This window comes from Sparus aurata, chromosome 20 (genome assembly GCF_900880675.1).
Source record: "Sparus aurata chromosome 20, fSpaAur1.1, whole genome shotgun sequence".
In the NCBI taxonomy this organism is placed as follows: domain Eukaryota; kingdom Metazoa; phylum Chordata; class Actinopteri; order Spariformes; family Sparidae; genus Sparus; species Sparus aurata.
The window spans coordinates 11,093,704-11,106,833 of NC_044206.1; the positions used below are offsets into that span (position 1 = coordinate 11,093,704).

General features: G+C 47.6%; 1 protein-coding gene across 2 annotated transcripts in view; it reads right to left on the reverse strand.

Moving 5' to 3' along the window:
* bahcc1b (BAH domain and coiled-coil containing 1b) overlaps positions 1-13,130 on the reverse strand; it is a 59,119-nt gene that overhangs the window by 19,508 nt on the left and 26,481 nt on the right. For both annotated transcript variants that reach the window (XM_030400161.1, XM_030400160.1), the window contains exons 4-11: positions 10,306-10,416; positions 8,028-10,067; positions 7,020-7,131; positions 6,315-6,499; positions 5,009-5,149; positions 3,830-4,020; positions 2,657-3,044; positions 464-1,363 (exon numbers count right to left, since the gene is read on the reverse strand). In XM_030400161.1, coding sequence (XP_030256021.1) covers positions 464-1,363; positions 2,657-3,044; positions 3,830-4,020; positions 5,009-5,149; positions 6,315-6,499; positions 7,020-7,131; positions 8,028-10,067; positions 10,306-10,416 — 4,068 coding nt within the window. The remainder of the gene's footprint in view (positions 1-463; positions 1,364-2,656; positions 3,045-3,829; positions 4,021-5,008; positions 5,150-6,314; positions 6,500-7,019; positions 7,132-8,027; positions 10,068-10,305; positions 10,417-13,130) is intronic.

A 13,130-nucleotide genomic window follows, 5' to 3' on the forward strand; every position in this document is an offset into this window, starting at 1 on the left:
CCATCCCTGTGTCCCTCTCAAAAATACACGCACACATGTATGCGCGCACACACACACACACACCCACACACCCTTCCCACAGGGCAAAACATGTTCTACGGGCAAGAACGTCCGAGTTGAGGAAGGAAGCAGGACAGTAAGTGGGAAATTTATGTGTATGTGTTTGTGTGTGTGTGTGTGTGTGTGTGTGTGAGAGAGAGAGCTGTTAGTGTGTGAGTCTCCACATCTGGGTTGCACACGTCTCCCAGACCCCCTTTTTTTTCCGTTCACTGTACAGTAAGCATGTGTGTCTGTGTAGACAAGAACTTTTAACTGGGACACACGTAATTATTGAGGACATTTCTACATATTTGGTCACATTTCACAAGCATTTCATAAATGTATGAAAGGTTAGAACGTGGGCAAAAAAGCCAGATGTGTACGGTTGAAGAAAAAAAACGTGCATTTTTGTCAATGAACTCACCCTCAGCATCTTTCTCTTTGCCCTCCCTGCTCCTCTGCTGGATCTCCAGGTCGGCCAGTTCCCCCAGTATCTCCATACCGTGGTGAGGCGGAGGGCTCGGGGCCCGGACAGCAGGTACAGGTGGGTACAAGGCATCTCTGGTGGCGCACAGAGCAGCGGCGATCAGGAGCTCCAGGCTCCACATGTAGGCCCCTTGGAGCTGAGCCGCTGTGCTCGCCGTGGGAGGGAGGGAGAGGTCAGAGGACGGAGGAGAAGTAGCAGGAGAGTTACATGTTAGTTCCACCAAGGTCTTCTCCTCTTCCTCATCATCCTCAACCACCTCTACATTCTCTTCATCTTTGTCCTCCTCCTCCTCCTCCTTCTCCTCCTCTCCAGGCACAGAGGCGGTACATTCTGTTGGTTCAGGCCTCGTTTTCTCTCCCTCCTCCTCCTGCATGTCCTCTTTTCCACACTCACTATCATCCTCCTGCTCTTTGCATAGTTGGGGCTCCTCCAGGCTCAGAGAGAGCTCTACTTTCAGGGCTTTGCCCGTGGCTGACGCCGGGCAGGCTGGATCCAGGAGCAGAGCTGGGGAAGGGCATGGCGGCAATCCAGAAATCTCACTCTGGGGCTCGGAGACGGAGCATCCTTTCGCTTCCAGCCTCCTTTCTTCCTTCTCTTCCTCTGGTACTCCACTCTGGGATGCAACCACTTTGCAGTCTCTCTCATCCTCTTCCTCCCTCCTCTCCTCTTCTTCCGTGAGAGGCTGGACGTGGCACGGCCGCGGGAGGGATTCTGAGTCAGGCTGCGCCGGCTCCACCTCCACCGCCGTGGCTTGTTCGGCCAGGCGGGCTTCAGGAGGCGAGGGCCCAGCCTTGTAACCCATGGTGATCGGAGGGTAAGTGTAAACAGGTGGTAGGTCTGGAGGAAAGAGGAGGAAGGAAGAATGTTTGATAAGTCTTTTGACATAAATCTCAACAAACTGTACGTTTTATTCACAAGCATCTACAGAAAAAATACAATCTCAATGTTCTTTAAAGGAGTTCTATGTAGATTTGGGGAATAAAGAGAAAGATTTTCATTTACTTTTTGTTTTTTTGCCAAAACAAACAAAACAATCTCTCTTAATTTCCATGACTGAATAAACTGAATAAATAAACTATAAAGAACGCAATCACATACTGTCTTACTTTGTTTATATGTGGCAGGCTCTGCCACCTTTATAGTCTCAAACAGTGTTCTAGGGACCTTATTATCCTCTGAGAACAGCTCGTTTCCTCAGTTATGGAGTAAATTAATGTTGTAAATATTACAATTCTGAGTTTGGATCTCCCAAATCTGCACAATGCCTCTTTAAGTCAGTCCTTTCCCTTTTAAATTCATTGCCATTCTGTTCAGGCAGACAGGATGAAGCACGTGATTACAGTTGGCATAATACACTGACAGCAGGGCGCAGCAAACACAGGGAGTGCGTGTGCGTGTGTCTGTGTGTACAGTAGTTTATATTTTATGTACTGTCTGTGTGTGTGTGTGTGTGTGTGTGTGTGTGTGTGTGTGTGTGTGTAGAAGTGTGAGTGAGTGTATAGATCTACGTGGGATATTGATGACACCCTGCCGTTTTCCTGTGATTGCAGCGCCGGCCCTGTCACCCCCGCGTTCTTATTATTGATGGTATCCCTCCGCCCCCTGACAACACGGCTAGATGAATGCGTATCCTTCCGCCTGTACTTCTCAAGGACCCCTGAAGGATAAGGAGGGTCTGTCTGAAGATTTCACTGACCTTCCCTCTTGTCACACACATGCCGGTATCGGACGCACACACAGCCACGCTGGCAGGTCACACATACACATACTGAGTGCCCATATGCTTTCTCTGACCTTAATGGCTGACCTGCCCGCTGTCCCTCTTTAGCTTGCACAGATAAAAAAAAAAAGAAAAGAAAAACTGCACACACACACACACACACACACACACTCAAGGACACACAGAGCAAGAGATCAGCCATGCTTCAAACAATTTCTGCAAAATCAAAAGAATAGCACGCTTCAAAGACCAGTGCTTCATTTCTGTAGCAGCAGCCTCCATCTCTCACTCCCTCTCGTTTTTCTCCTCTCACTCAATGTCTCTCTATCTCTTGTCTCTCACTCCCTTTCCTGGTTGCTGTCTATATTTTTCTGACTGTGGATCCATCAACCAAGCTTCTCCACACTCACCTGGCTCAAGGGATTGTGGGTAGTCCTGAGGTGGCTGTCCCTCCCCTCTGTCACTGCCCCTCTCCAGCCCCTTAGAGAGGTGCGAAGGAGCAGGGCTGAGGGCTGGGGAGCGGGGCGCCGCCGCCGCAGGGCTCGGCGCAGGGGTCAGAGGGTTGGGCGGGTGCGGCCGCCTGGACGGGGAGTGGTAGCAAGGTGACTGACGGCTGCTGGGACACATCCCCGGGGATGGTGTGGGTGTCTTGGGCGGAGGAGGGGTGTGTGAGAAGGGTTTGCCTGCATGAGAGGAGGCGCTGGATGAAGAGGAGGAAGAAGACGAGGAGGGAGTTCTGGAGGTGTGGGATTCATGAGGAGAGTCCTCGATGGTGATGGCGTGCTCCTCATGTTTTCTCTGTGAAAGACGAATAAAATATCATCTTAAAGAAGGATGTTCAGCTTTTTGTAGAAATACCAGTTTTGTTAAAATCAGTGATTGAATGTATATGTAAGTACATTTACTTAAGTACAGTTTTAAGGTACTTGCTCTTTACTTGATTAGGTCTATTTTCTGCAACTTCATACTTCCACTTTCCACTTTACTTTTTTTTGAAGGAATACATTGTACTTTTTACTCCAATTCACTTTATTGAATAACCTTAGTTACTAGCTACTGCGCAGATCACATGCTGCATCAAAACCAAAGTGAAAACATTTCAATTTTTTTTTCAGCAATAGGAAAATAAAAAAATCAGGGGGGCTGCAGCAGTTTGCTTTGAATAGATTAAGAGGTGGTAAAATACAATCCACAAAGGCACAATTACCAAAAAAAAAACTCTGACAGAGAAGCCACGAAAAAAGAAATCAGTGTCAGCTACACTGTTCGATTGCCAAATGATCTGGCAATGTGAGAGTGCAAAAGCTGCACACCAACGCCTCAGTTAAACCTTTTGCCAAGACAAGAAGAGGAAGTCATTGGCTCAAATGATTATTACTGAGTGGGTTTTGTGCATATGCTTTTCTTTCAGTGTTTAGAAATCAGGGCTGCTATGACTACTGGTGCTGCATTCAAGGAAGATGTTTTGTGTAATATCTCAATATTTCCACACTTCCTCATTTGACAATTTCGTAACAGCGTTTCACAAGCGTAAACTAAAATGAAACCTCTCTCCGAACGCGGCTGGGTCATATTAGTGTTACCTGTAAGGAGTGACGCTGCATGTGCTCCATGGCTCGCTGCTGCTGCTGCTGCTGGTGCTGATGCTGCAGGGCGTACAGGTCCTGTTGCCGTAGGAATGAGGAGCGGGAGTAGACAGGGTGGTGCTGCAGGTGAGAAGGAGGGCCCCTGCTTCCATACACAGGGGGCCACAGACCTGACTGCTCCAGAACATCTAGAGTGGGAAACACAAAGAGACGATTAGAGATAAGAGATGTTTGGGGGGCATTTTGATTGTTGTGAAAAAGAAGAAAGTCATTTCTATATTGACTTTCTAATTTATTTATTTTTTCATTTTCCTATGTTGGGAAACACATCTTCCTAAAAGCTTCAACCAAGCATTATATGAATTCACACACACACACACACACACACACACACAGACACATCCCTCCTTGGCTGCCTTGTCGCTGGGAACCTTTGTTCTGTGAGATTAGCCTGAGTGGGCTAATGTTTCCCAGGGGAAGGGTTCAGTGGATGCACTTCCCCTCTCTGCAGGAACTCCCACGGAGCGAGGCAAGGGAGGCGGGAGATAATTAAATTTCACAGCCTGTTTGCAAGGCAGCGTTGACACACACACACACACACACACACCACACACAAACACACATGCACACTCAAACGCACATACACACACACACACACACACACACACACACACACACACACACACACACACACTTCTTTCTCTCTCCAGCAATGGCTGAGATGAACAACACAACCCTTAACACTGAGTGATATCTCATGTAGTTCCAGACATGAACACAACTACCTTTAAACGTCCACATACACGCACACGCCGACACACACAAAGTCCAGTCCATACACGACAGTGCTCCACCACAAAAGAGATGAACGCCAGTTAAAATGGTTTGCATAACACCGGGCACATGCCGAGGGGGTGGGGGGGTTGGGGGGAGCGATGGAATAGCTGCTCCCATTAACGAAGCTATAAAACATGGTCCCTCTGACAGAGGGACTTAGTTGAGCATTATATTATGATTAGCCAATGATACTAAAACTCTGGGAGAGAAATGGCAGCGGCTCTGATGGTACAAATGGAGGGAAGGCGGCAGTAAGTACGGCTGCACAGCAATGCATATGGACTCTGTTGGATGTGTGTATGTGTGTATGATTTGGTGTAAGAGGGATGCTCAGCATACCTAGGTGATGATGAGGCCCGGGTTCTGTTGGAAGAACCACCAGCGGGGAGTTGGGATCTTGGGTGAGCGACCCCAAGACGGGCTGCAGAGGACTGGGCAGACCTGGCGGGAAGCCGGGACTCATTCCCACGTGGCCAAGACCTGGAATAAAGATAATCACAGTCAAATGAGAGAAACATTTGAATACATATTTGAATACTCGAATAAGATAGGGCTGTGCTTAGTGGGTAAATATTGGGATGCACTCTACAAACAAAACCTAAAGGGGAAACTGTTGGTGCCTGTATTGAGGAGCAGGAGTAATGTGAAACTTCAGTTAAATGTGTTTACTGTGTAATCAGCTTGTTTATGATACACTTTGAGAAAACAACTGGTTTCGACCTCTGCAAGTCTTTATCAGGGTTTGAACCCTCCAAATTAAATTCTTATCTCGACCTCAAACAAAAGGGCTCTGGAATTGAGTTCAGGACCAGTCAGGATCACAGCTGCAGGGATATTAATGAATTGTTTGACGCATACTGTAATTAAAGATGGCTTCTAAGAGAACATAAGTAAACAAAAAACCTGTAAACCTGTTTCCACATTTTACTGTATTTAAACACCAACATCCTGGACTTCAACATACTTTAATCATAGCATTGTGACTAAAAACTGGCAAAAATTAGCATAACCCCCGAGGTGCCATGTTTCTATCGCTGCTGATTGGAGCTGGAGCTGATAAATACTCATGACTCTAGTCATGAGTATTTATCAGCTCCAGCTGATAAAGCAGCACCCTGCCCTGTCTGCTGTGTCCAGGGGTGTTGTCTGGGGAACGATGGGGCGGCCTGGCGACATTTTACTTGGGAAGTAATGTTGATGGTATCCTTTACCAATGAAGACAAAAGCCAGATGTTGGTGGGCGAGAAAGGGACATAAGCACGACTAGCTCCAGTTTGCTCTTTTCAACATCTTTGACTAATTTTGTCTCCGTAGCTCATTTATAAAATGCAATTGTCATTCAACCTCGAGCCCGTCAACAAGTGTTTTTACATTTACTGTTCTGAACACCTCAGTTTTTCTCAAGCAAATGTCTCCAAAAAATAAATAAAGGACCCCTGTATTCAGCATTAATAACAATGGAACCATGGTTGAACACACGGAGGAAAAAAAAAGAATGAAAAAATTTATCAATATGATATCCAAAAAAACCTCCCACATAACACCCACACTGACTGACACTAGATGTCAACAGAACGATAAAAAATATTATCCAGTATAGGAAAATAACATGTTGGCGACATGAAGCAAAATCCACTCGACTCACTGTATGAATGTCCCATCCAGAGGGAGGGACTTCCTGTCCTTTGCATCCAGTGGTGGTGAGCGTGTGCAGCAGGGTCGGCCCCCAACTGACCGGCCCCTCCGGGAACCAAGAGGTGAGAGGTCAGGTCACCATGGCAACTACTAGAAGGGTGGATCCTGGCGAACTCCACGCGCTCCTTGTTTTCCCTGTCGTGAGGGTACTCTGTCATTACCTTGATTATCCCTCACATTGTCATCATCATCATCATCCTCATGGCGGTCATTATGATCATTATCTTCATCCTTGTCATTTTCATTACCACTACCACCATTATAATCATCAAGAAAAGGAAATATGACGGCAACAGGAACAGCCATCATCTTGCGCCTCGTCTATGAGTTCTCATTATGTGTTTTCTTCCCTTAATATGACTACATAATAAGAGCCTGATACTTCAGAGACATCCGTATTAGTCCCCATAACATTAATGCACCACATCTAGGAGAGAGAGAGAGAGTGAGGGGGTGCAGAGAAACCACATCAAAGGGTGAGAAGAGTAAATGGAGTGAGGGGATGAGAGAAAAGAGAAGCAGAGCCTCCGACTGGCGGAGAGAAGCCGAGAGAATAAAAGAAGTGCAGCTTATCAGATGAGAGGAAAAAATACAAAAAGATGCTACCCACTGCTTGTGTGTGTGCGTTCAGACGTGTTGGTGTTTGTGAATCTACCTGATGATCATCTCTCTGTCTCTGTCCAGATGATGAAGGCTGATCTGTTCTTCTGTCATCCTCTTCCTCTCCTCTGCTTCCCGACCAAGAGGATACACAGGGCGTGACACGCCTGAATTATAAACCAAAGTAACAACGCAACGGTCAGGCACCAATCAAAGACATCACAAGATGACATTGTTTCATGCTACTTCTGAAAAAACAAAGCACTGAAGACACAATGTTTTGCAGTTCTACATGCAGAAACCTTGTACAAATAGTGTCATATACGAGTCTCATGTCATGCCAGAAAATTCACATTTCTTGCATACTGCTCAACATGCCTCATATATTTCTAGGATTTAAAGTGATGTTCCACATTTCCCAGGAGGCCTAGCTAACACTTTATAATAACCATCATTATGAAAGGGTACATTTTAAGTTAATCAATTAACAAATGATTCTTTAGTTGATAGTTATTTTACTGTTAACAAACACTGAAATGCAAGAAGCAGGAAATGTAAGATACTGAACAACAATCAATAGCTGCTCTCAAGTGTTTAATCCAGGGTTCGTACAGTTTCTTATGAATAAGATTCAAGCACTTTCAAGGCCCTCAGCCAAAAATATCAAGACTCTCAAAGCCTTTATCATCACATCTGAATTATTTAAAAAATGCACTTGGGAAATTTTTTTATTGCATTTTTTTAAGCATTCTGATTTAATGCTAATTAATTTTGACCCAAGAAAACGATGAAAAACAATGTCCCCACAAATGTTAGAATTACATGAGTGATTGTGTAGATGAAACACCAGTTTGTATTGAAAATCAAACATTTTTCAAGATGTATATTCATATTCAAGCACAATCCCAACCTTTGAAAGAATAAAATAAAGGTTAAAGTGAAGCATTTCCCAATTTTGAAGGCTTTGCACAAATCCTGTTAATACTTGATTTTTCCCTTAACGCAGTCTAGAGTACAGAAATAGCATTGACTTGCAGTACGAGCAGCATAAATGATGTCTGACCTTTCATGCTGGGCAGCACCCTGCCCTGTCTGCTGTGTCCAGGGGTGTTGTCTGGGGAACGATGGGGCGGCCTGGCGACCGCAACCGCAATACCCACCGGAGGCTGTCGCACCTCCCCTTCACCTGCCTCCCCCGCCTCCTTCCCACCTCTGTCTCCCCTCTCACCCTCGTTAGTGGAGCCTCGACGAGGAGGGAGCGACTGTTTGGGAGGGTCTTGCAGGGAGGTGTTGTTTTTAACTCCACCTCTGTCCCCCTTCTCTGATCTCTCTCCACCCTGCTTTAGGCAACCCAGACCTCCAAAGGGGCCTCGCTGTGGCAGCAGCAAAGGTTGCTGGGAGCTGTAGTTCATTAGGTTCTTCATGGCACTGCCCTCACCCTCAGTGGTGTGTGATGAGGAGCGGGATAGAGGTGGAGGCTGTTGAGAATGGGGCTGGTTCTGGTCACTATTTGGAGCTCTGTTGCTGAGCCCTCTTACTTCACCATTACCAACTGATGCATGATGGGAGGCTTTTCTCTGGTCCTCTTGGTAGCCCCCTCGAGCCCCCCAGGAAGGTGTTGTCTGAGCGCCGTCCCTTCCCCTCTCCTCTGTACTTGCTCCATGCTGCTGATGCCGTATCCTTGCAACTTTTTGCCCCTCCCTGTGAGCCACTGACCCCATCCTCCCATCAGGATGAGGACCTGAGTGGGTACAGTCCCTGAAGGGAGGGGTGCTGGTGTCTGGGCCATTCTTGGGCGTACCCTGTCCGGCACCAGGGTGTGTCGCCTGGGCATCTAGTGGGAGTGATGGACGGTAAACTTCGTCCATGACCTCTACATCTCTGAAGGATGAAGATGCTTCAAGGCTGCAGGACCGCAGCTCAGGCTGAGAACTCCCATTGGAGCTGGGTTTGTGGAAGTGCTGCGTCTGGTGGCTCCAGTCTGGAGGTTTGTCAGCCTTGCCATATCCCAGCTGCTGCTGGTGTGGCTGGGACTTGTCCTTCTTCTGGCAACTACTAAGTCGGCTGAGGTGATGAGTTGGGCTTTCATAAGCTCCTTCTCCACTCTTGTCCTCTCCCTTTCTCCCACCTCCTCCTGCTCCACGACAGTCAGTGGATGCCAGGTCTCCCAGTGGTCCAACTGAGGGCACGTACGTCGGGCCAATGACTTTCGCCTCCCTGGCAGATCCTCCAGGGGTGGATGCCAGGTCTTTGGATGGCGTCAGTGTAAGAGGGCTTGGGGGACAGTAAAACTCAGGATGAGGATGGTGATGTGCATGGTGTAGCCACCCTCCTGCCACTGTGGAGCCCATGTGCAGGGCATGAGAAGGAGGTGGCGGAGGGGGAGGAGGAGGCATGGAGTAGGAGGCCACAGAGTGGGGGGTTGGAGGTGCCAAGATGGCTGTCACTGCAGCTGCACCTCTTCGCATACATTCATTGGAAGAGGCTGAAGATTCACTGATCCTCATCTCACCATTTATGGGTCCATCCTTGGAACACCGCCGGCCACCTCCAGATGGAGGTCTACTCACCCCACCACCACTGCAGCTGCTCAGTGTGCCTCCCTTTCCTCCAGAGCCTGTCTCTGCTACTGCACCACCAGATAGTTTACAGGCACTCATATGTTTTGTCTCCTGACTGCCTGAGTCATTGTCTCTGTACTCCTTGTGTCGCTCCAGAGGGTGTCTGTGGTCCTCCTCCCTGCCCTGCGGTGCAAGGTGAGGAAGGAGGGCATGGTGGGGGTGGGGATAAGCTTGGTGGTGGTGGCTGGACGGAGCAGTTGCAGAGTTTGCCTGATGAGAATGGTGATGTTGAAGCTGATGCTGTTTGTCTTTGCTCTCCTGGTGCCGCTCCTTGCTGCTCGATCGCTCCTTCATTTTGGACGCGGATGAAACTGCTTTCTCACCCGCATCCTTGGTGCTCTTGCCGCTTCCACCCCCATTGTCTGTCTCTCGGCTGCAAGAGCCGAGCGGGTGGCCCGGGGCGGTCCTGGACAGCGGAGGGAGGCTGTGAGAGGTGGAGAGCAGAGGGGGCTGGGGAGGAAGGCCTCTCAGGTAGAAGTGATCTGGGAGGAGAAGAGAAGTGAATCTTTAAAGTTGTTGGTTTCAAGAAATTTAGAGAAATGTAGATGTTTGTAGGAAAACAAATAAGTCTGAAACAATTTTAATAAAATTACAATGTTTTAAAATGTGCTCCTATGATATCTAGCCTTTGCCAAACTGAAAAGCTTTTCTCCTACGGTGAGCACTGATTAGGCAGTTTGGGCAAGTGTAAATATAGCACACACACACACCAATGCCTACCTTTTTGTGTTTCGTAGAATCTGTGCTGTCCATACAGACCATTGCTATGGTGGTCCAGGGGACTCATGGGGAGAAAAGGAGAAGCGAGACTTCCTGAATAGCTGGGGTACCCTGTCAAACGGAGGGAGAGAAAAAATTGATGTTTCTCCACAGCGTTGACATTCAGCAGCCCTCTAAACAAACAGTTTATCTCTACAATCTATCATGAAATGGGGCCATTTTGGAAAACAAAAAAAAACATGGCCAGTTAGTGCAACTTTCACCATAAATGCACTTTTTTGCACAAACACGCCACATCAGTTGACATTATTTACAGTGGTAAATAAAGTGGTGACAAAAACCACAGCCGACAGCTACTGCCAAATGTTCACAGCATTAAACTGGATGGAATTTGCTCTTCTACAAAACACATTTTTCCCAAACCCAAGACAAATAGCATCAAGCTCCACAACCCACCCCCCAACACACACACACACACACAGTCCTCCCAGGAGGTCACTGGGAGGTCACTGGTCGTTCCACTCTGTTCCTCGTCTTCAAGGACGTTGAACTGCATCATAGGATAGAGGAGGTCTTAGTGCTTGTGTTGATGAGGGTGGGCGAGTGAGGGTCGGTGTGGGTGTGTGGGGTTGTGGCTGAGAGGGGGGTGTTATTGGAAGGGGGGGGAAACTCACCACAGGTCCATGCAAATACACAAGTACACAACCACACATATGCACGGGAGGCACACAACTCCACATTATGGGACCAAAAGGCTTAGATTGTGTGTGTGTGTGTGTCTGTGTGTGTGTTCTCCAGCAGCTGGTTTCATGCCCCACAGAGTGTCCTTGCCGGCCCGTTAATTGGCAGCCGTTAAAAGTTTAACGGTGGTGGCCAAAGTAAACAGCACTCCATAAAAACTCATCCTACGCATTCCACAGTCGCACTGCAAAACCACCAACACCCCCTCACTGCTCCCAGCATGTGTGTGTGGGGGACTCTGTGTGTCTGCGTGCTCATGCCGCAATGTAAATGCATGAATGTGTACACTGTGTGTGTGTGTGTGTGTATGTGTGTGTGTGTGGGAGTGAGTGTGTGTCTGATTACTCTGACTGGTTAACAACCAGTGAATCTAAATGGCGACAATTAGCCAAAAGGCTCTATCAGCCATCTAAAGCCAATCCCCCGGGTAATGATGAGTGATAAAACTCAGAAGGGAGGGAGCGAGGGATGGTGGGGAGATGAGAAAGAAGAAGAAGTGGGGAACAAAGATGGCAAAGGGGGTGAAAGAAGGAAGGGAAGAAGGGATAGAGGAGGTTGGCGATTGAAGGAACGATGTAAAGACGGTAAAAGTAGAGGAGACACCAGAAGAACAGGGCTGTCAGTATGAAAAGCCCCCAATCTGGAGCTGCTGTGAGGCGTATGGAGAGAGGAGTGTGTGTGTGTTGCGGAGACTCGGTGTATGTGTGTGCGTGTGAGTGTGTGTGTGAGAGAGGGGGAGGGGGTGGAAGATGAAGGAGGAAGTGAAAGGGAAGTGGAGAGCTTTGAGATGGATGAGATGAGAGGAAAGAGGAAAGGGAGGTAAGGAGAGGAGCGAGAGCACATGAGAGAGGGGACAAAAAACAAGGACAGGTGTGGAAGAGGGGGAGCGGGTGAGGGTGTGTGTGTGTGTGTGTGTGTGTGTGTGTGTGTGTGTGTGTGATTCAGAGAGAAAAGGAGAGAGAGGGAAAGAAAGGCGCACGCGTGTGTGTGAGGGAGTATGTGCTGTTTTTCAAACAACTGTGCATTTCTTCGTGAATATGTCTTATCTGTGACAATGTGTGTGTCTATAGAGTGCGTGTGATTGAGTGTGTGTGTGTGTGTGTGTGTGTGTGTGTGTGTGTGTGTGTGTGTGTGTGTGTGTGTGTATCAGCCAGGTTTCTTCTCTCTGTGCTGGCTACGTTCCACTCTCTGGACCGTGGCCAGCTGGCAGACCGCCTACCGGAGCTCCCTGGCTTGAATTCTTAAAAACAATCATTTGTAGTGTGTGTGCGCGTGTTCGTGCATGTGAGTGTATGTGTATGCGATTGAGTGTGTGTGCAGACATCAAAGCCGAGCCACACAGACACAAAATCTGTCTGATAGGCGCACACACACACACACACACACGCACACACACACACACACACACACATTCTTGCTCTCTGTTGCGTTCACGTCGAAGTCCTGCCTCCGACTCTTTCTATGAATCTGATTTAAGATACGAGTCACTCCGGGCGACATTAGCGCTCATTTTCAGGACTTAACTGTTGCTATTTATCGCTCGATGAGCTGCAAATGAGGCAGTTGTACAAACAAAACTCTTGTCTCCTCTCAAGCTTTAAAGCTGCATCAGGAGAGATTTCGGTGTAAAAACACAGCTCTTATGAGTTTGTCTCAGGAGCTTAAAATCACAAATTTGCGTGGAGAATTGTCCTGTCTGCACGAGTGAGAGGCAGCGTGTTCGACTTATTTGTCCAAATTAAATTCTGGTGTGTTTACTTCACTACCAACAGGATGTGACAGATTAAAATTCAGAGGTGGGGGGAATAAACACTGCCCCATAAACAGCTGCTCCCTCCAGAGAAAGTTGTACTTTCTCTCTAAATTACCTCTAAATCAGTGGGATTTTCTCGGTTGCGTCCAAAATGTTGTATTTGTTTGGCAAACGGTTTGAGGGATAGCAGGCAGGGTGCTGTCAGATAAGTCAGAAGAATCCTTTTTCACCATAGACATTTTCATATGTCATACCAGGAACCATCAACACTAATGATGGCTCCACTTTAGCGACACTAGCGACACCATCAAAACTGACTCATCTGACTGGG